Source organism: Aegilops tauschii, chromosome 7, assembly GCF_002575655.3.
Source record: "Aegilops tauschii subsp. strangulata cultivar AL8/78 chromosome 7, Aet v6.0, whole genome shotgun sequence".
In the NCBI taxonomy this organism is placed as follows: Eukaryota; Viridiplantae; Streptophyta; class Magnoliopsida; order Poales; family Poaceae; genus Aegilops; species Aegilops tauschii.
In genome coordinates, this window is record NC_053041.3 from 201,814,718 (window position 1) to 201,835,356 (window position 20,639).

Here is a 20,639-nt window from a genome sequence, read left to right on the forward strand (position 1 = left end):
GCAGCGGCAGTCGTGGCACAACATCTAGAGAAGGGCAACCTCGATGTGTGGCACACCAGTGAGCCCGTCGTGGTTGCCATCACGTCGCGGACGTCTGCAGGTTCTTTTTTTACACCGATAAATATGCCCACAAGGACCAACACAAGAGAGAGGAAGGAGATATAAGAATCACGTTTCTAGAAAAAACAACTAATAGTCGTTTTTTTCTACAAACGGATAATTTCAGTTTTTTAATAAGAATCTAGTTTTGCGCATTTTACGGATTAGTTAGATTAACCAAAAGATTGTGGGTAGAAAAAGAGATCTTAGTTCGTTTGGAGAAGAACTCTTTGATCCCATGTAAAAAAAAAACTCTTTGATCCTCGAAAAGGGAAGAAAAGAAAGAACCTTTTGGAACCGTATCCCTTTTGCGCCTCCGGCACAGGCACCCGCCGTGCGCCGTCGACCACGAGAAACAGGGAATCAGGATCTTTGGCTACCGACCACATGCCACATGCACATCGAAAACAAACCAAATCCATCTGCCCATTAATCAGTTTTTATTCCACCGGAAACCCCAGCCAAAAATACGCAGCAGCCACAGAAAATCTCCAGCAAGACCACTGCTCCACCTTCTCCTCCTCCTTCCCTTCGTCTTCCCCCGGCCCGTTACGCTCCCTGCCCGCTCCTCCCAGTCGCCGCCGCCCTCCTCCTCCGCCGCAGTCGTCTCCTCCTCCGCCGTCCAGATCCGTCCTGCTGCGCGGCCGGCCACTTGCAAGGCTCCTAGATTCGCGAGAGCTCCTCCCCCGCGAGATCCGCCACCGCCGTCTCGGCGCCGCAGCCCCTTCTTCCGGAGGCGATCCGCCCCTCGAACCACCGCCGTCGCGCCGTCCAGGTAACGCTGCTGCCCGGGTTACCCTCTGTTCGGCCTCGTACCGTCGCGGCGAAGCTTCCCGGCAGCTCGATCTTTAGGGTTGGTAGCTACTACTAGCTACTCCAAACCGGTCGATTGGTCATCGTAGCTTATGGCGTGGTGATTCGGTTGCTGCTAGCGGACAAGTGGTTCGCCGGATTGAAGCCTGTTGCCCTTGCGGCCCAGCTAATCAGTGTCGCTACGCTACCATGATGAACTAAGCGCGCGCTAGCGATTTTGGTTCGATTTGAGGGACCTGAGCTTGATAAGCTTCGCTTGAGCTTTGTGCACCTGTCCCGAGTTAGACTCTGGATGCTAGGGTATATTTTTTCATGCTTAGTCCAGGTTGCCAATGCTGGACTGAACGAACTTCCCGTTTCACTAGGGATGACATAACTCATGACTCCTGTGTGTCTACTAGAGCTTACTCTATGGATATGGAGCTGTGGACTTTGCTTTCCAGGTTTCAGTATGCTTTCTCGTGCTGCTTGTTGGTCACATTTGTTGGGTTTGGGCATCTCCTAAAATGGTCATTTTATGTTTGTGCTATGTTGATCTATACTCTGCAGTTAGCCTATATCCTCCATTCGTGTGTTCACAATGTTGAAGACTTCCTATTCTTTGTTTTGCAGCTTATAACGGTGCACTTGGTGTGAGCCAGCTTGGGTGGCGTTGTGGTACCTGCTTCATTATCGTCTTAGCCTATATTTGCCCTTGGACCAAAGGCCGTTTGAGATTGATAATATGAAACAAAGAATCATACAACGTCCATGCATTCATCTGCAGACGTAACCATGCTGATGGTTCTTCTTGGGCACACCTATATGGTGTTCTTGACACTGCCTTCCGTGCTCCAGTTCTATGCAAACTTGTGACGTTCTATAAGTTTGGACCATGGAGCGTGCACCACGTAAGAGGGGATTTCCAACTGATCCCAAGGAATACAAGTTATATGAGGAAGTTGGAGAAGGAGTTAGTGCCACAGTTTACAGGGCTCTTTGTGTCCCGCTCAATACTTTTGTTGCCATCAAAGTTCTTGACCTTGAGAAGTGCAGTAGTGACCTGGTGAGTAGCTTGCAATTTATTGTGGTCCACAAAAAAAAGATCAAATATATTTCATGACATTGCCTTGTCTGCCGATCCTTTTTTTGTGATAAATTGATTATTGTTATGATAACAACTACTTTACGTCGAGCATGTGATACAATCCATACTCCAAAGGCCTAGAAAAATAAATATTGAAGTGTTATAAGGCTCTTGTGTATTGTTGAGCAACGATATGGTTTGGTCATGTGTATAGACCTTATTCTGTTGTGTATTAGGTTTTTGATTGAGATACTGGAATCCAAATGTGAGTGTAGCGTATGTATGTTACAATTTACCAAAAATGCATATCAGCTTACTTCAATGTAGACTATTACGATGCTTCAATATTTTCTTTAGAATGTTTTGAACAAGCTATGAATCCACTTCCGTCTAATCAGTTTGAGCACAGAATAATGCATACATGAGACTATCAATGGGCCATCTGTTACCTTCCTCGTCTGGTTGCCAGCTATGCTATTCTTTCAGCAAATGTTACCTTTCAAACAACAATTCGATTTTTCTTTCATTGAACTGTCTACTGTAGAAATGTGGATTACATTCTTGGCGGTGGAAATTTTCTATGTTTAGTTAAAGAAAAAAAATCCATCATTCCAATTTTTGATGTAAATACAATCCTGTTTGTAGCCTTGTATGGATGTTTCCAGTAATGCTTTGGTTGCACTTTTTTGTTGTGAATTGGTAACTTCTTATGTTTGATAAGTGACATATGCATAAGTTCTCTTCTTTCAGACAGTTATACGGGCTTACTGCTTATCTTCAATATGAACATGCTAATTTCAACCTACTTATATGTATTTCGTTAGTTTTTTGTTTGCGTGTCTTCCTCACCTTTTGGAACTATCATTCTTCAGGATGGAATAAGGCGGGAAGTACAAACCATGAGCTTGATTGACCATCCTAATCTTCTTCGCGCATGTTGTTCATTTGCAAATGACCATCAACTTTGGGTTGTCATGCCTTTCATGGCTGCTGGATCTGCCCTGCACATTATAAAAACTAATTTTCCAGATGGGTTTGAGGAAGCAGTCATTGCCACACTTTTGTGGGAAGTTCTCAAAGCTCTCGTCTACCTACACTCTCAAGGGCATATTCACAGAGATGTAAAGGTATACACTTCAGAGTTCTTTGAATCCATAATTATCTTCTGAAGCATCTAGCATAACAGAAAGTTGATTTGTCTTTATCTGGTTTATTAAGAAACTAATTACAGTCCACATGTTTCTTTAGAGACATACCATTTTAGATATTTCATTCATCATCCAGAACTGTTCCCCTTGCAGACGACCTTATTAGTTGAATTTCTTGTAGCCTTGTATTAAATGTTGAACTTTCAGTTGTTGCCTTAGCCTTGTGCTATGCACCCTGTCTTTGAGGGCTGGGTCAGACCGCATGTCAGCCCCTCAAAGGGTGGTGCGTCGATGGTTACGGCTGCTTCTCTGTGGCTTGCAACATAAGATTTTTGTTCCAAGAGGGAGACAAATGCATCTTTATCATGTATTGCTGGTAGAACAGTATGATGAGAGGAATCAGAAGAATGATTAGGGCACTACAGTTTTAATGCTATTAAGGGCAGAGGAGATTGCTAACTAGTGTCATTAAGATGTTTGTCTAGAGAACGACTAGTCTCTTACCATGTTCTCACCTAACCAAGTGATGATTTGTCACCTGGCTGGGATTCCCAAGCATTGCCCAGGGTGACAAGTGATTGCATGGTTGGATGCGTAAATCCTTGTTGTGCCTAGTCAGTAGTTGGCAAGGTAACATTGGTCAAATAAGGAAAAGCATGCAGATAGCCAATATTTTGTACTGGCATTTATTTGCTTTACCAATTACCAATTATTGGCTGTGCGGAATATGGGCTTGCTATAAATGTTGGGGCTGATCCAAAATAAAGTTTGTTGGTCTGGCACCTATTGGCTAGGCACAAATGTGCATCCAACCGACAACCGTGTTGCCACTTGCCATGGTTAGGGCCCTAACAAGACGGGTTTTTGGCACTGGTTTTGCACACCCCTGTTTTCACGTTATTGGCTGCCATGTGACATTTGTTGATTCTCTTATCCCTTTCTCTCTCCATGTGAGTATATCGTTAGGGCAATCAACGTTGTGCATGTTCTAAATAACAGCTAGCAAATAGGAATGATAACATTGATGTATAGTTACTATATTTACTTAGACCATTCTTTGTTTGCATGTTCTAAATTATGTTCGAAATTACTAATCCATTTCAGGCTGGAAATATCCTAATAGATACAAATGGAGCTGTTAAGCTAGGAGACTTTGGAGTATCTGCCTGCATGTTTGACACTGGGAATAGACAACGAGCTAGAAATACATTTGTTGGGACCCCTTGCTGGTAATGTCTTGCGAACATTTAGGTTTAGTGGCTCATATCCATTGTTCACATTGTTCTCTGCTTATGTTATTTATGTTAAAGCATACATGACCCCATGCATCTTGCAGGATGGCTCCTGAAGTCATGCAACAACTGCATGGCTATGATTACAAGTAAGTCCATGTCTAGTAACTCTAAATCTGACTATTTAAGTATCCTAACTGATTAAGCTGTTTCTCCTTTTTTTCCAATCACAATTTACAAACAGAGCTGACATCTGGTCCTTCGGGATAACAGCATTAGAACTAGCACATGGTCACGCTCCATTTTCGAAGTACCCTCCAATGAAGGTACGTAAGCATATCTGTTTTCCGTTAATTAACCTACTTCAAGTTACTCTGTTACAGAATGATAACATTGCATGCTACACTTATTCCATTGCAGGTGTTGCTTATGACGTTGCAAAATGCACCACCAGGTCTAGACTACGAGAGGGATAAAAGATTTTCGAAGGTTCTTTTTTTCTATTTACAGCGCTCCTTTTGTAGATAATTGATATTTATATTGATTATTATGTGCATGTTATTTGCAGTCTTTTAGGGACTTGGTTGCTGTATGTTTAGTCAAGGATCCACAGAAGCGTCCCTCTTCAGAAAAGCTGTTGAAACATTCGTTTTTTAAGCAAGCGCGATCAGCTGATTTTTTGGCAAAGAGTATTCTTGAGGGACTTACTCCACTGGGCGACCGCTTTAGGGCGTTGAAGGTGCAGAACAGTGTTTAACGGGGTGGCATGACATCGTCGTAACCAGCCTGACTATATTTTACTCTTCTGTAGGCAAAAGAGGCTGACTTACTTCTCAATAACAAGCTTGGTCCAGAGAGCAAGGAGCAGTTATCACAGGTTAGAGCTTGCTCTTTGGTTATGTGTAATCTTGCGCCTTCCGAATACGGAAATCAGTGCTGATCTTTTCCACTGTTTTGTCAGATATGTCTTAGATTTGTGTTTTTACCAGGTTCTCAGATTTGTTAAATGGGTTATGTGAAGTTGACTCTAGGTTTGCCTCCTTCAAATAAAGGAAATTATTTTTGCAGTCGTTGCTGATCTCCTACATTATTTTATTTTTATCTAATTATTCTTGGAATTAAATTACTTGGCTTTTTAAGGAAGCTCTTGTTCTGTTAACTGATAGGCAATCCCCTTCTGTGGGCTTACTATGGAAATATTTTACTACAGTTGTTTAGAACTTGGAACTGTCATAGTAGCAAGTACATGGTTATAGTTCTCATTTATCTATATTAGGCTGCTGGAGTACACAAATTGTTTGTTCTTTCTTTATTTTGATTTGAAGTATCAGTACAGTTTTTTCTATCAGTTCTTACTAACTCAAGTATTTGCCTTTCAGAAAGAATACATAAGGGGCATCAGTGGCTGGAATTTTAATCTGGAGGACTTGAAAACCGCAGCTGCCCTTGTAAGAGCTCATTTTCCCCTTCTACTAGCTGATGCAGATTGAGCAATAATCAGCCTCCTACCGCAAACCGTCACACAGACACAACAAAATGTTTGTGAGAAACCTGTGTTATCTAATCTTTAAATTTATTTATTGGCAGTTAGACAGTTCAAATGGCACATACCATTTTGATGGTGCCAACAACAAAGATAGGAATGGGCTACAAGACGTTTATAATGAATCAGAAAATATTTATCAGGAAAGGGTTAACCATGGTGCTTCTGCAAGGCATGATGAGGTACTATGGTCATAATTATTGCTGTGACTTGGTAAAGTAGCCTAAAACTATTATATCGTTGCCTAATTCTTCCGACTAACAGCATGAGATACAAGAAGTAGAAGATTTGGATGGAGATCTTGCCTCTTCCTTTCCAACCCGTCCCCTTGAGGCACTAAAGTAAGTTCTGGAGTTTGATCAGTCTAGTACATATATCCATCAAATTGAACAATCTTTTGATGTTATGAACAATGCTATAGTTTTATCTGCAATAATCTGTTTGACAAACTGTGATGTTTGTGATCCCAGAGCTCAGAATTTACTTCCTTTTAAACAACAACAACAACAAAGCCTTTAGTCCCAAACAAGTTGGGGTAGGCTAGAGCTGAAACCTCCAACTAAATTATGTTTACCAACAGTATTGTGCAATCAATTTGGCAGTCTCTTATACCGCGTGAAATACATCTGGTAATGATGGACTTCATGGTTCTACAAAAAAATGAATCACTTATAGGGCCTGAAGCTAGTGTACATGGTTAGATGAGTTAATCCTACCGCTCCATCCTTCTGAAGCGTAATTCAGATGATAATGTTTTGCATCTTTTGAGCTGTCACTTAAAAACTAGTCAACTGTGAAGGATTCTCACTGACTAGTGACACAGGTCTTGCTTTGATGTCGGCGGTGATGATGATCCGGACCCTACTGCTACGAATTTGCGGGTACAACCAAGCATGGAGTCTATATCACCTGTGCAGCAGTTCTCAGAAATGGACCATAGTAGAAGTGACAACTGTAATGGTGAAAATCTGGAAAGAAGTGTCTCCGTACCCTCAAATTTGGGAAATAGTGTATATCCCAAGTTCTCAAGTGGTTCTCTTATTCCCGAGCATGTTCTTTCGCCTTACAAGAATGTTGGTAGTGATTCACGAAGGTAAACAATGTTTTTTCCTTTTTTTCTTCTCTTCCTGCATGCTAGCTACACCATTTTCCTTGGACTACAATTTCTTCATCTCAAATACAGAATAATGGGAATAATTTTACCGTGGATTCCTTTAGTAGCCCTTGAAGAATTGCAATTCCGCTGCTGCTACTATTCTAGCATTCCTCACTAGGCTTGGCTCACATCAACATTTCCTTGGTTGTTGGTGAGAGACTTAAGGCCATTTGGTTACTGAAATACTAGAAAAGAAATGTAAGGACATTGTTCTTTTGGGAGAGGCAAACTTTCAAGTCCATGTGGGGCATAGACTTGCAGTCTCCTTTTAAATTTTACTTGAAAATAGGGTCTGCAAAATTTATGTATGTATGTCAACCTAGCTTGAAATATTGTTTGGACCTCCCTTTGATCTTACAAATAAAATATTCTGATATTTGGTTTCGTGGACTCGTTACATAAAACATTCTGACTCATTTGGTAGAACATTCTCCATTTGTTGTTGTAGCCGATCTAGAAAATGGATACGAGCACAAAGAAGTACTGATTTGTTTTCAACTTTTGGCAACAATGTGGTGATATTGACACCTTTTCATTGTATTATAGCTTCCTATTCTGGGCTTCTGGCCCACATTTTTTACTCTTCTCCATGTATTTTGTCTCATGTGGCTATTCTACATTGTGGTAACACTTCAAATTTTGTAAAATGGAAGGAATGACTTTCATCAGAAAAATCCGAGCAGCAGAAACCGAAGTGGCCCTTTGTTTTTCCGTCAAATGAAGGACATACGCCCACATCTGTCTGGTAAGATGATCATGAGCCCTACATCTACCTCTCTCTAGTACTCTAGTAAGATGATCATGAGCTCTACAGCACATCTCTTGTGATTAGATTCATGTAAAATTGGAGTCGGTATGCATGATTTGGCAACCAAATTTTCATGTTATTTTAATAATTTTGAAATTATTTGAGGTCACCATCTAATCATCTCTTCTATTTATTACTTGGGCAATTAATTTCACATGTCATGTTTGAACAGTTGCACCCGATGAGGCGTCGGAAGGAAATGTTGTCCAGCGAAGGGGGCGATTTCAGGTCACATCAGATAATCCTGGTCAAAAGGTACTGGGTTGTTTGGCGTAGAGGTTACTGGGAACTAGGATAGTGAATAGTTAATTGTATTTGATATTTGTCTTAGTTACGAGTCAAAATGAAACCCTGGATTGTCTTGGTAGAATTTACTTGGTAGCATTATTTAAATGCACAAGTCCATTATGTTACTAAGAGCTGAAGTGATTGATTTACAATGTTTATGACTCTACTAGTAGACTGATACTGCCAGCAACCTGGGATGTTCATTTTTTCTATGCTCTTGCCTCTTAGGAGGCTGTAACCAAAAAACTCATCTTCTCAATGAAATGAAACTCAAAGTCTCTGCATTTTCTCGAAAAATAAAAAACTCTACTAGTAGACAAGTCTGGAGCCTCAAGTTCTTTTGCATGGAAAACAACTTGTATGGTCAGTTGATTGATACCTCCAGACGACCACAATGCCTTTGTGGATGAAACTTGCTGGCTTCATTTTGCACATAATTAGAATCCTGAAGAATATTAATTCTGAAGCAACCCAGAGCATTCAATGTATATCTCACATGTTATTATCATTGTTCCTTCAAATATAGTTCGACCATGGTCCCACTCTACCCAATAGGTTTGCTAGGCAGGGGTTGCTGCAAGGGGGATATTATGGTTGACATTTCCAGAAAATACACCCAGTTGTTTGTTCTGTGCAACTGTGCCTATTAATATTGCCTTTTCGGGTTTTGATTTGGACACAAATAATTTTAACTCTACTTACCTACTCTTAGGTAGCTTCATCAGCAAGCAGCAACAGCAGGCCAAATTTACCAAGTGGCGTAACACGGCCAGCTTCCAATTCATCCACAATTCTTCCGACACTACAATTCTTGATGCAGCAAAATTCTATGCAAAAGGTATTTTATTGCATTTATTATTTCAAAACACACAAAAAAATGTTAGCATTTTTACAATTTGTTGAATTTACAGGAAGTGCTAAGTAGATTGATTTCTTCAATTGAGGAAACATCTGGTACGTATCATGAGAATTGTTTATATTAAACTTCAATCTGATAATTTGACTGGCATACTGATATCTCATTTGGTTTCACGCGGGGAATGTTTTCTGGCAGATGTTTCCGATGCAAGTACAGTTGGTTTGTCTCAGGTGTGTCTGATGGAGTGTGTTCCATATGTTATTTCACATTTGACCTCAAGACATGTGAACTTTAAAGGTCAATTACTGTTAAGCATATTTTCTTGTGATTGTTTTAATAAGTGCTTATATATGTTCAGTCATCTGGATCGCTTGCCAGAGAGAAGGGATTGGAGTCGTATGTCGTCCAACTACAGCGAAGGTATACTACCGTTCTCAGAGTGGTCCTCCGTATTCAAGGACACTACTGAATTTGTGAAAATTTGCAGTGTCACAGAACTCGCTGAGGAAGTGCAGAGATTGAAGCTGAGAAATAATCAGGTAAATTGTCAGCAACCATATTTGGAGCTTTGCATTTGTTTTAATGGTTTGCATGATCTGAACAAAGAGAATCTTTACTTCTTGTAAGTTATGTTTTCGATTTTAAATCATGGGTCTGAGACATTGATTATGTTGTCTGCATGACAGCTTGAGCAGCAGATCAACGGGTTGTCGAAGAAAGACGAAAGGTTGCGAAGAGAGGGTAGTACAAAGCAATGACATATTATATTCCCCCCTAGTCCCCGTTGTATAATTCAGCTCCCCAATTTTGGACCTGGTTAGTGAAATTAATTGTATTATGTTTCGAAATCAGGTAGTTGTATCAATTGTAATTGTAAGTATTTTAGCGAGTTCACATTATAGTATAATCTTTGATTTGTACAGCATGCTTTGTGTTATCGGTGAGGATTAGTTTCCGTCAACTACAATGTTTCGATAGCAACCGTTTGTGAACTTGTTTGTCCCCTTTCTCATTCTTTAGCGTGTGCATGGTTGAACGTTTCTTCTCTTTGTGCATTATTCACAAGTCACAGCGTTGTCTTGCAGCATGTAAATAAATGATAATACTGATTGCCCGTGAATGAGCTGGAGCCAACAGTTACCTATTTCCTTGGCGCCTTGGTGTCTTTGGTTTTAGGTACTCGCTACAGCAAGATTGGTAAGTCGGGCATGGATTTCTAGGTCTTCAATTTGACTAACAAAAAATGTGTAGTATGCCAATAAAGTTATGTACTCCAAACAGACGCTTGCTAAAGCACAAAGCGCACGGCCGAATGATACAAGGCAAGGCAGTGAGGAAGTCGTCTTATAAAGCAAATATTGGGATAACCAGAAAAATGACAGTGGCGGAAAGCAAGGCGAAGGCGGTACGCTGCCGAAGGATGGCAGCCTCGAAGGCCTGAAGACGCCGAAGTTCCACGACATGCCCATGACACCTAAGCTCCATGATAATGCTCTCAGGATGGAAGACGACGCTAAGCGTCGTCGCTGTCCAGTCCGAGACGAACAAGGATTTTCACCTGGAACATGGCACATAGAGAAGAACTACAACGACATCCTTGAAAGGAGAGCGACACCCTTGGGCACTGCTTGCGCCGACGCAAAGTGTGGTGCTTTCGATTGGCAGCCACTAGTCACAAAGAACATCTTTGATGAGTACAAACCTCCAGATCCGAGTTTGGGCAAGGAGAGCGTGCAAGATTCACCCGTTTCTACATGCCTACACCCCTTGTTGTCCACATGACCAAGGGCACATAGCAACCACCAACGTCATGATGCCTGCCGGAGAGCTAACCATGCGGACTTTCACCCGGGGCCGCCGTCCCGACATTCATGGCCCCGGATCCAACCCATCGAACCCTACAACCATTGCACACCGAAGGAACAAGCGGGAAGGTCACTCCTTCCCCACCCTTGCCACCCGGGGCCGCCGTCCCGACATTCATGGCCCCAAATCCAACCCATCGAACCCTGCAACCATTGCACTCCGAAGGAACAAGCGGGAAGGTCACTCCTTCCCCACCCTTGCCCCTGGTCAGCCCTAGGCCCATGCCTGGACCCTAGGCACGGGCAAATCAGGACAACCCACCCATCCTGCCCCAGTGGGCAAAGCGAGCGGTTGTCCGAACATGGGAGGTGGCAATCCACATGGCCTCGGCCCGCATAGACCCGATTAGGGTTGGAGGGAAGTCCGCCTCGGACCGACACCATCATAGACCATCAGGGGAGAGGAGTGCGCCGCCGAAAGCGTGTGCGAACGCCGACTAGATCGGCCCCAAGCCCTGCACGTTGTTGGGGCACTGTTCACCACCACCTACAAGGTCCACTATGCCCACTGCACTCCGCACACTGGCGGACCGCACTGCCACCAAGACTGGTAGCATCGCCGCCCAAGAGACCCCGAGTAGCGCCACCAAGCCGGGCCCGTGCCGCATCGCGGGGTCCGCGCTGCATGCAGCAAGAGACCGCCACCCGCCCCATGTCCCATGCAGCAACCACCCCGCGCCGCTCGCCGTGGCCAGGCCGCCAGATCCAGGAGATCTCGACCCGAGCCACCTTCGCCACGCCTGGATCACACCACCGTCCTCGTCGCAACCCTCCACGTCAACGCTACAACCGTCGCACCTCACAAAGCATCGCGTTTGCGCTCGGTGACGCCAGCCCGCGCCGCCCACCAGCGCGTGAAGAGGAAAGGACACCCCCACCACCCCACTGCCAACGCCGACCGGGCTTTGGCGTGTCAAAGAGGTCTGGTAGGCGCGCGCGCGCGCGGGGGGGGGGGGGGGGGGGGGGGGGGTGTGGGGGGGGGCTCTTTATTGACGGTTTGGGTGAGTCTCACAGTTATTAACCTCCCATTATTATATATAAAAACGCTTACAACCTCATTTGACGACGAATACAATGATATGTTTTTTCCCTCAACGCGACATCACCGGCGTTGGCATATGTGATTATCCTGTGGGTGGCGTACTGGCAGGATGCATGTATAGCCTGATGGCATATGTGATCAATCCGCTGGGTAGCGTACTGGCAGGGTGCATGTATAGCCGGACGGAAAGGATCAAAGGAGCCTCTCAAGTCCCAACTGGCGTGTGCCCTTCATCCTTCCTGGTTCCTGCATACAACAAACATGGCCGGCCGCCGGCGCGGCGCGTAGGGCGACAGTTCAACCGAAGCTGCGAGCATCTTTTTCAAGATGTGTCGCCTAGTGCCCAAGCCATCGATTGTACTAGGCTAACTCATTATTTTTGCTTGAAACGGTCAACCGCAGACACTTCTTCTTAAAGAAAACATTCACACTAGCGTAAAAAAAAAATCCACACTGTCAAGCAATTGAACCCTCGCAGCTTTGGGGCATCTCCAATAACGCGTACTCATTTTGCAGATCAAAATGCCCATGTCACTAACAAACAACTCCATCACACAACCGCAACAATAGTGTATCAAAATTGGTCGGTAGGAGGCGGAGAGGACAAAGAAGATGCTAGCAGTGCAATTTTTAGTTTGGAAGAGGATGGAGTGCGCCTTGGAAGAAGTATGATTGGGTTGAGGTTCGAAGACATTTCTATCATACAACTTATGAATAGACGCAGATTAAAAAGACCGCACAATGACGCTAACACGAAGTTGACTTATCTTTTTTCGCCCGCTTTGACATCGAAGGGGTTGACTTGCAACCACCGAGACAGATGAAGTTGTTGAAGACCCCTTAACGACGGAATGGAATATCCTCGAGACGGAAGTTCAGACTTGAGACAAGTGACATGTACATGCGGTGTTTCCTAACTAATATGCTGTGGTTTAACGGCTCTTCGCTCAGGATTAATGGTGTTACTCAGGCCAAATTGCCTACCATAGTGGCATCATTTCATAATTAGGTGTAAACAATATACTCCAGCTTAAATTTGCTTGAACTGCTCCCATGAGCACGCAACACCGATGGCATTGATGCCTTGCTACCTAAATTATGCATGTCCACATGCTATGATATATTTTCCTTTCGCTCACGCGTATGCGGCTAGGGCAAAGTTTTCTCCCCTCTGAGTTTCACCGGTCAACATGTGGATTCGCCTTCTTTCTGCTTGCCACTCGGTAGTGGGAAGATGAATCCCGACGCCTCAGTTCCGGCTAGTAGTTTGGGTTAAGATTTTATTTTTAGTCCTTACAAAGGTGACACTTCATCTTTGAGCTGGTCATTCAGGCTTTGATTCTCCTCAAATTCACGCGACCTCGAGCGTAGATTTAGGTTATCTCCTCGGGTGGCGAGATTATGGTTTCCCATGGTACATGGGCGATTGCGATATATGGAGTCAATCACTTCAGATTGATTCAAGGGTTGAATGAAAAAAGCTGAGGCTCCAGGGCGCTGGTCCTTAGGGCCACGTGCACATATATATTTCGGCTGTCATTGATAAGGTCAGTCTGGCTTCGGAATGACAGTGGCGATGAGGCGAGTCAACAACTCGTTTTTGGCAACGGTACTGACCGTTCAATGATCCAGGGTGGTGTATTTTTTCTTATTATGTTAGGGTTTCTTTGTACGCCCGCTGAACTTTTATACTCCGTAGTAATAGATCTAGGGTCCTGATAACGCCCACACGTGTGGGCGTTAAGGGGTCTGGCCACACGTTTCATGTGGTATCAAGAGAACCAGTCCACACGTCTACGTGTGGGCAAAACAAGTAATGCCCACACGCTCGGTCTTTTGCCTCGCGGTCCCTCTCACACGCCTACGTATGGGCAAAATAGATAACGCCCACACGCCCGTACGTCCGGCCTCCTACCTCACGGTCCCGCACGCCCCGCGTGACAGTCACCACACGTCCCCGCAGTTGCCATGGTCCGGACCCTCTTCCATGTTCGTTTAACTGCAGTTGCCATGTTGCTGAACTATAGTTGCCATGTCTGACAACTACAGTTGTCATGGTTGCTCAACTGCAATTGTCATCTCAGGTCAAGTGCCAGATGCCATTTTTGGACAACTGCAGCTGTTGCCATGTATGGTCTGGTCTAAACAGTTGCCATGATTTGAAAACTAACACTAGGCAGTTGCCATGTAGCACTACAAAAAGACACGGCAAAATAACATGTTCGGGTAAAGAGAGAGTTGCCATCTGCTTACAATGGCTACAAGCATGATGAAAATAGCCAACTTTAGGAGTTGCCACCTACTAACACTAGGCAGTTTTTCGCTCACGCATGATGAAAATAGCTAGGACCAATTCATGTTATGCAGGGATTTTTTAACACACAAAATCGCACGGGTGTGTGACAGCATGGTGCTCAACCTATTTAAGGCCCTGCCTTGTCCAATGGCTACAAGCAAAGCAGTAGTAGGTAAGAATCATACACGATGTCGCGAGGACAAAGAAGAGCCATGGGAAGCATGCTCTCGTTTCTCCTTCTAGCCATCCTGCTCCACCTCGCCGGCGGCAGCCCTCCTCCGGAGCCGGTGGTCTGCACGGACGGCACGTCCAACTGCACGGTCACCAACTCGGTCGGTTCCTTCCCGGACCGCATCGTCTGCCGCGCGCGCAGCGTCACCTACCCGCGCACCGAGCAGGAGCTCGTCGGGGCCGTGGCGGCCGCGGCCTCCGCGAAGCGCAAGATGAAGGTGGCCACCAGGTACTCGCACAGTATCCCCAAGCTGATGTGCCCTGGCGGCCTCGACGGCGCCATCATAAGCACGGAGCGGCTCAACCGGACGGTGCGCATCGACGCGAAGAAGGGGCTCATGACGGTGGAGAGTGGCATGGTCCTCCGTGACCTGGTCGAGGCGGCCGGCGCCGCGGGGCTGTCGCTGCCGAACTCGCCGTACTGGTACGGCCTGACCATCGGGGGCCTGCTGTCGACGGGCGCGCACGGGAGCTCGGTGTGGGGCAAGGGCAGCGCCGTGCACGAGTACGTGGTCGGGCTGAGGATCGTGACGCCGGCGCCGGCCAGCAAGGGGTACGCCGTGGTGAGGGAGCTCGGCGCCGACCACCCGGACCTGGACGCGGCGAAGGTCAGCCTCGGGGTTCTCGGCGTCGTCTCGCAGGTCACCCTGGCCCTGCAGCCGCTGTTCAAGCGGTCGGTGACGTTCGTGACGCGCGACGACTCGGACTTCGCGGACCAGGTGGCCGTCTGGGGCCGCCTCCACGAGTTCGGCGACATGGCGTGGCTGCCGCAGCAGCGCAAGGTCCTCTACCGCGAGGACGACCGCGTCGACGTCTCGTCGCCGGGCGACGGCCTCTGGGACTCGCTCCTTGGCCGCTCCATTCCCACGCGGCTGCTCATCAATGGCAGAGCCGCCGAGGAGCGGCTGCAGGAGGGCAGCACCAACGACACCGCCCTGTGCGCGGCGGGGCGGCTGCAGGCGGACTCGCTGGAGCGGCAGGCCTACGGCTTCAAGAACGACGGCCTCAACTTCACCGGGTACCCGGTGGTGGGGTACCAGCACCGCATCCAGGCGTCCGGCACGTGCATCAACAGCCCGGAGGACGGCCTCAACACCAGCTGCCCCTGGGACCCGCGCATCCGGGGCTCCTTCTCCCAGAACACCGACTTCAGCATCGCGCTCTCCAAGGCGCCGGCGTTCGTGGCGGAGATGCAGCGGCTCCGGGACCTCAGCCCGGACACGTTCTGCGCCGGCATCGACACCAGGTTCGGCGTGCTCATCCGCTACGTCAAGGCGTCCTCCGCTTACCTGGGCAAGCCCGAGGACTCCGTCGACTTCGACATCGTCTCCTACCGGAGCCGCACCGACGGCATGCCGCGCGCGCACGCCGACGTGGTGGACGAGATCGAGCAGATCGCGCTGCACAAGTACGGCGGCCTCCCGCACTGGGGGAAGAACCGCAACTTCGCCTTCGACGGCGCCATCGCGAAGTACCCGAAAGCTGATGAATTCCTCAGGGTGAAGGACAGGTACGACCCCGACGGGCTCTTCTCCAGCGAGTGGAGTGACCAGGTGCTCGGCATCAATGGGAGCCCCAACATCGTCAAGGAGGGCTGCGGCGTGGAAGGATTGTGCGTTTGCTCTGACGACTCGCACTGTGCGCCCGAGCAAGGCTACTTCTGCCGTCCAGGAAAGGTGCACGGCGAGGCGAGGGTTTGCTCCACAAGTGCTAACCCGTGACCTCGCTTCTGAAGATTCTGCGCAACCAACCGCGCTAGCGTTTTTCCTGCCTTTTGTTATTTGATTTCGCTTATTATGAGGACTAGTAGAACGCCCGTGCGTTGCCACGGGCTTTTTGAAGAAAAAAAATGCTACTCATGGTGCTAAAATAACCGAGAACAATTCATGTCTCAGCTACCACACATCTCAGATCCTCGGTTCTCAGGTAACACGCTTCTTCAATCAATTACAACTATCTTTTTACAAATTAAGAAAGTTCGACTCAGATACTAAAACTACATAAAAACATATAATCATGTCTTCTTCTGAATAAAAATATTGTAATACACAACAGATTCAGTTATTGTGACCACTATAAATATCTATCTTCTAGTGCAAATATTTATATCCCCGGTTATTGTGACGGCTATCTATATTTATCTTCTAGAACAGATACTTATATCAAGAAGACATACATTTGCAAGTGTTTCTTGCTGCCAAAACCTACGTTTAGCTAAAATAAGTAGACGTAGCATAAAATTTGAGATGAGCATAGCACAACAAGGCCAACTTGCCTCCATGTCAGAGAAACAACAACTTGATTGCTCCTACTTTCGTACGCAACATCTGTGCTAGTACATAACTAAGAGGACTACGAAAAATGACGGGTGATCACTCGGCGGCCGCCGATGCACATTTTTTACATCGCTTCACTTCTTCGAAGAATGAATTTGCTGCCGTGTTCACCATCTGAAGTTCAGTGCATACAATCAGAGGCATGTTACCTCCAGAAATCCCTATCAAAAGACAGTGGTTTACTTCCCTGCATTACATTTGCCAAAAGATACTAAGCATAACATTAACCCATTTAGTTGTCTAGATAACCAGATTAAATCATAAGCATTACATGGTTCTTATTTCAGTGAAAAGGAATACCGTTGAATAATGATTACCAATGCATGTCAGCATGCATAATTCAGAAACCACACGTTTAATCATTTAGGGGGCAGATACATTTGTTTTCAGAGCCTGCAACTATGAAATGCTAGACAAGTTTATTGTCCTACTAAAAATATGAGGAAATTATCAATGTCAAAGTTGTTGTGTCTAGTGCCAAAATTAACTACTATATCAGGTTAGGTCTGCTAGAAATAATAGTGGTAAGTAAGAAACGTGACAAAAATTAAGCATCGACTCATATGTATACCTACAGATCTAGCCAAAAGCTTTGACACGCAAGAACAACAATAACAATGAACCTGCTCGAGTCTCGGCATATACTTGACTTCCCGTGCAAATCTATTCGCTATATTACTTACCCATAAATCACTCTACATCATCTTCTTATTTCTCTAACAACTATATCTGCATGACCAATCCAAGTTCACCACCTCTGTTAATGACATATCCAACTCACAATCCCCCCTTCCACCTCCACCAACACACTTAGAATTTCAAACACTTACCGGTGCACTTGTCTTCCACAGCTCATTAATATTTACACGGTGTAATGCAACTTCTCGAACTTCATCCCGGCTCATTAACTCCACCACTCTAGCGCACACACAAAATATTGATTATGCTCTATAGAACAAAGAACAAAAATGACTTCACATGCTAAATATTGATTCTGACAATGATATACTGTTTCGAAAAGCTGATCAATACTCGTAAGATCTGTAGTAGGTACAGATGTTGCATAAGTTGATGTACTTTCTGAAGCCGGGATGACCATGCTAGAAAAGCAAGTTGTTTGCAAATCTAATTGGATGAATAAACTGGAAGTACAAATGTACTTAAAATAAAGAAGTTTTGATCAAGTTCATTAATAAATAACATGCACCAAACCACTTGTTAGAATAAGGATGCTAGAGAGATTACTTGAAATCCATACAAGCAAGCAATTAGAATTTTGTGGTGCAGAAGAATGACTTTGGGCTGTTAAAAATAAAGAACAATGATTGTGTCTATCTATATACGATTTTCCTCTGCTCAAGCAAGCAAGCAAGAATCAAACAACACAATATACAACAATTTGATTGCACACACGTTCAAACTGGATGGATACGTGCACATTAGCAAACACCACCAAGTTGTGTCCAGACCATTTGCAATCAAAAGATGAGATGTGCAAGGAAGGGGGTGGAGCTCACCACACCAGGCCAGGGGGTAGGAGGAGGGAGTAGGCAGCCGCAGCAGCAATGAGGGAGGGCTCGTCCTCGTCCACCTGAAGCAGTAGGAGCAGCAGCTGGTCCAGATCCGAGCAACCTGCACAGAAAACAAAGGAAAGGAAAGGAAAGGAATCACAAGGAGGGGCATGAAGAAACCGACAAGACAAGGGAAGGAGGCGCGCGCACCATGGTCGGAGGTCGCCGGAGATGGCCTGCAGCCGGCGCCGTCCTTTCCTTGGAGGTTGAGGCGTCGGACCTCCACGGGTAGCTAGGGATTCGGGCGTCTCAGTCCATGGCTGTAGCCGGGTCGGACCTCCATGGACGATCTCGAGGGACGGCGGCCCGCCGGTGCGGCTGCGGATCTGGGCGCTGCCTCCCCTTGCCGCCGGAGAGGGAGAGAAGGTGAGGGGGAGGAGGAGGCCGGGCAGGGCTCCTCCCGCCTGCCCGCGACGGGAGGTGGCGGGGGCGGCGCCGACGGGCAGCAGCGACATTTGAGGGAGGGGATCGGCGGCGGCTGCGAGGGCGAAGGAGACGGCGGCGGGGCAGAAGCTGCAGGAGACGGCGACGGGGACCTCGAGGCCGAGCTCAGGCCATGGCTTCCCTGGCTCCAGAGGCCGTGGCGGCGCCGGACGCAGCGGCGGGGCGAGGAGGAGGCCGGCCGTCGGGGAGGCAGGAGCTCCTCGTCCCCTCGATCCAGATCGGGATCGGGGAGGGAGCAACAGGGGCGCGAGGGAGCGGGCGATAGGTTTAGGTTTTTTTGTCGCTGGTTAACCTTGGTAGGTCTTTTTTCGTTGGTTAACCTTCGTAGGTCTATTTTTTGGTACGTGGATGGGTGCGGGTTGGGGCCTCAGGAGGAGGGTTTTTCGGTTTCTGGTGGATAAGTCAGAGGTGGGAGTGAGGACGAAAAAAAACCGGACGAAAATGATGGGACGAAAATAAATCCGGAACGGAGACTACCAACTGCTCCATTAGGAGTAGAGATTGACCGGATTGTCGATTGGTCCCGACTTGGAAGGCCTCTTGATATCCAAGGCCGCATGCTAACCCTGGTCAGAACGGTCCGGATCAAGTTTGGCTTGGCGTTCCCCATGGTCCTTTTTGTATTCCACAACATGTGGTTTTTGAGTAGTAAAGCTTGGTTTAACCCCTAAAAAAAAAAATCTTGGTTCTCGGTATTTACTGGAGGGTACGGAAGCAAGTGGATAAGATCCTTTGTGGGTTCCTCTCGGCTAGCAGGGCACATGTTCATGGCAACTAGTGTCATGTCAACTAGGTTAACTAGATGAAACCCTGCACGTTGTTGCGGGATGTTTAGTTAATATTTTTTATAGAGTCCATCAAATTTGAATGAGATCATTTTGAAAATGTTGAGTAGTTTGTTATCTTGTGCACTCAAAACTAAAGTATAGCTCCTGAATGATCAACAAATTCAGTTGTTTATGTAGTCTGAATAATATTTGCGTCTATAATGATCAAATAGGAGTTTCTTCCTACCCAATTTTGGCCCTAAATCATGTATTGCCTATCTGGGTTTGGCTCAATGGTACAACATATTAATAGATAACGAACTTGGCAATCAGCTTGTTTCTGTTGGACTCAAATAAGCCGAAAAAATGATAACATGAGTACCAGAAGAGAAAGTACAACTCTTTTGTGGAATTAGCATGGAAACATGACTTGAGACGGACAAACATAATATGCAAGTTGTAAAACAAATACAACATGAAGCGATAAATTATGTGCACTTTCAGGTTACTACATGAAGTAACAATGTAGAAGAACGCAGTGACACTCAACACACAACTACCTAAAATCTTTGCATGTGGTGACTTAGACACCATCGGCGTAAAAGCAATATCATCTTAGTATATCAATGACACCCATTTTCAATCCTACCATCTTCACTGTAGATTGCGAATAATTTGCAAGGATCATTGTCAGAAGACATTGAACTGAGTTACAATACTCTATGGCCGCGCAGGTGCAGCTAACATTCTCAAGACATAAGATCAAAACCTCCCCTCTCCTGAAGGAACATATATATCAAGTCAAATTAAGAAGTATTTTACGAAATGCAAGAGAAAAGGAAACCTGCTTAACAGAAGTGTATAGTTTAATTTCCATAACAGGAATAATCCAGTAATAGGGATTCCAAGTTTAGAATAGCATACCTATCTCGGAGCTAATTAATCAGGCTTAGAATTTCATGGACAGAGAATCCTTTAATTATTATCTCACAATATTAACTTTTCAATGTTTAACCATCTACAGTGGAAAACTGGGAGGGGAATATAGATGCATCTTCAGGATATGCATGATAAG

At 45.9% G+C, this 20,639-nt stretch overlaps 2 protein-coding genes and 1 long non-coding RNA gene across 4 annotated transcripts; 2 read left to right on the forward strand and 1 right to left on the reverse strand.

The window, feature by feature from the left end:
- Positions 1-437: 437 nt before the first annotated feature.
- Positions 438-10,004, forward strand: LOC109765628 (uncharacterized). Of its 2 annotated transcripts, XM_020324413.4 has the most exons (21): positions 438-874; positions 1,525-1,957; positions 2,851-3,105; positions 4,231-4,355; positions 4,463-4,507; positions 4,603-4,684; positions 4,779-4,847; positions 4,927-5,097; positions 5,170-5,235; positions 5,738-5,806; positions 5,946-6,083; positions 6,166-6,242; positions 6,725-6,994; positions 7,711-7,802; positions 8,038-8,120; positions 8,866-8,991; positions 9,065-9,107; positions 9,208-9,242; positions 9,371-9,432; positions 9,500-9,551; positions 9,699-10,004. In XM_020324413.4, the coding sequence occupies exons 2-21, from the start codon at positions 1,787-1,789 to the stop codon at positions 9,768-9,770; spliced, it is 2,103 nt and encodes a 700-aa protein (XP_020180002.1). In that variant the 5' UTR covers positions 438-874; positions 1,525-1,786; the 3' UTR covers positions 9,771-10,004. The 2 variants fall into 2 exon arrangements, with proteins under 2 accessions (XP_020180002.1, XP_020180001.1); XM_020324412.4 differs by having other exon boundaries at positions 524-874; positions 9,208-9,432.
- Positions 10,005-14,322: 4,318 nt separating this feature from the next.
- Positions 14,323-16,369, forward strand: LOC109765633 (L-gulonolactone oxidase 2). The gene has a single exon (XM_020324418.4). It carries the CDS (start codon positions 14,404-14,406, stop codon positions 16,165-16,167), a length of 1,764 nt encoding a protein of 587 aa, XP_020180007.1. The 5' UTR covers positions 14,323-14,403; the 3' UTR covers positions 16,168-16,369.
- Positions 16,370-16,443: 74 nt separating this feature from the next.
- Positions 16,444-20,415, reverse strand: LOC141028063 (uncharacterized). The gene is made up of 4 exons (XR_012190281.1): positions 18,504-20,415; positions 18,300-18,414; positions 17,613-17,700; positions 16,444-16,969 (listed from the first exon to the last, which is right to left on the reverse strand). It is a non-coding gene; the product is annotated as an uncharacterized lncRNA (long non-coding RNA).
- Positions 20,416-20,639: the final 224 nt, after the last annotated feature.

Bases quoted from the DNA above. Each gene is read 5' to 3' on its own strand.
- LOC109765628 (XM_020324412.4), top strand. From the start codon at position 1,787: ATGGAGCGTGCACCACGTAAGAGGGGATTTCCAACTGATCCCAAGGAA. The intron at 5,236-5,737 runs GTTAGAGCTTGC...TTTGCCTTTCAG, and splicing joins GCAAGGAGCAGTTATCACAG to AAAGAATACATAAGGGGCAT. The intron at 6,084-6,165 runs GTACTATGGTCA...TCCGACTAACAG, and splicing joins CTTCTGCAAGGCATGATGAG to CATGAGATACAAGAAGTAGA.
- LOC109765633 (XM_020324418.4), top strand. From the start codon at position 14,404: ATGTCGCGAGGACAAAGAAGAGCCATGGGAAGCATGCTCTCGTTTCTC.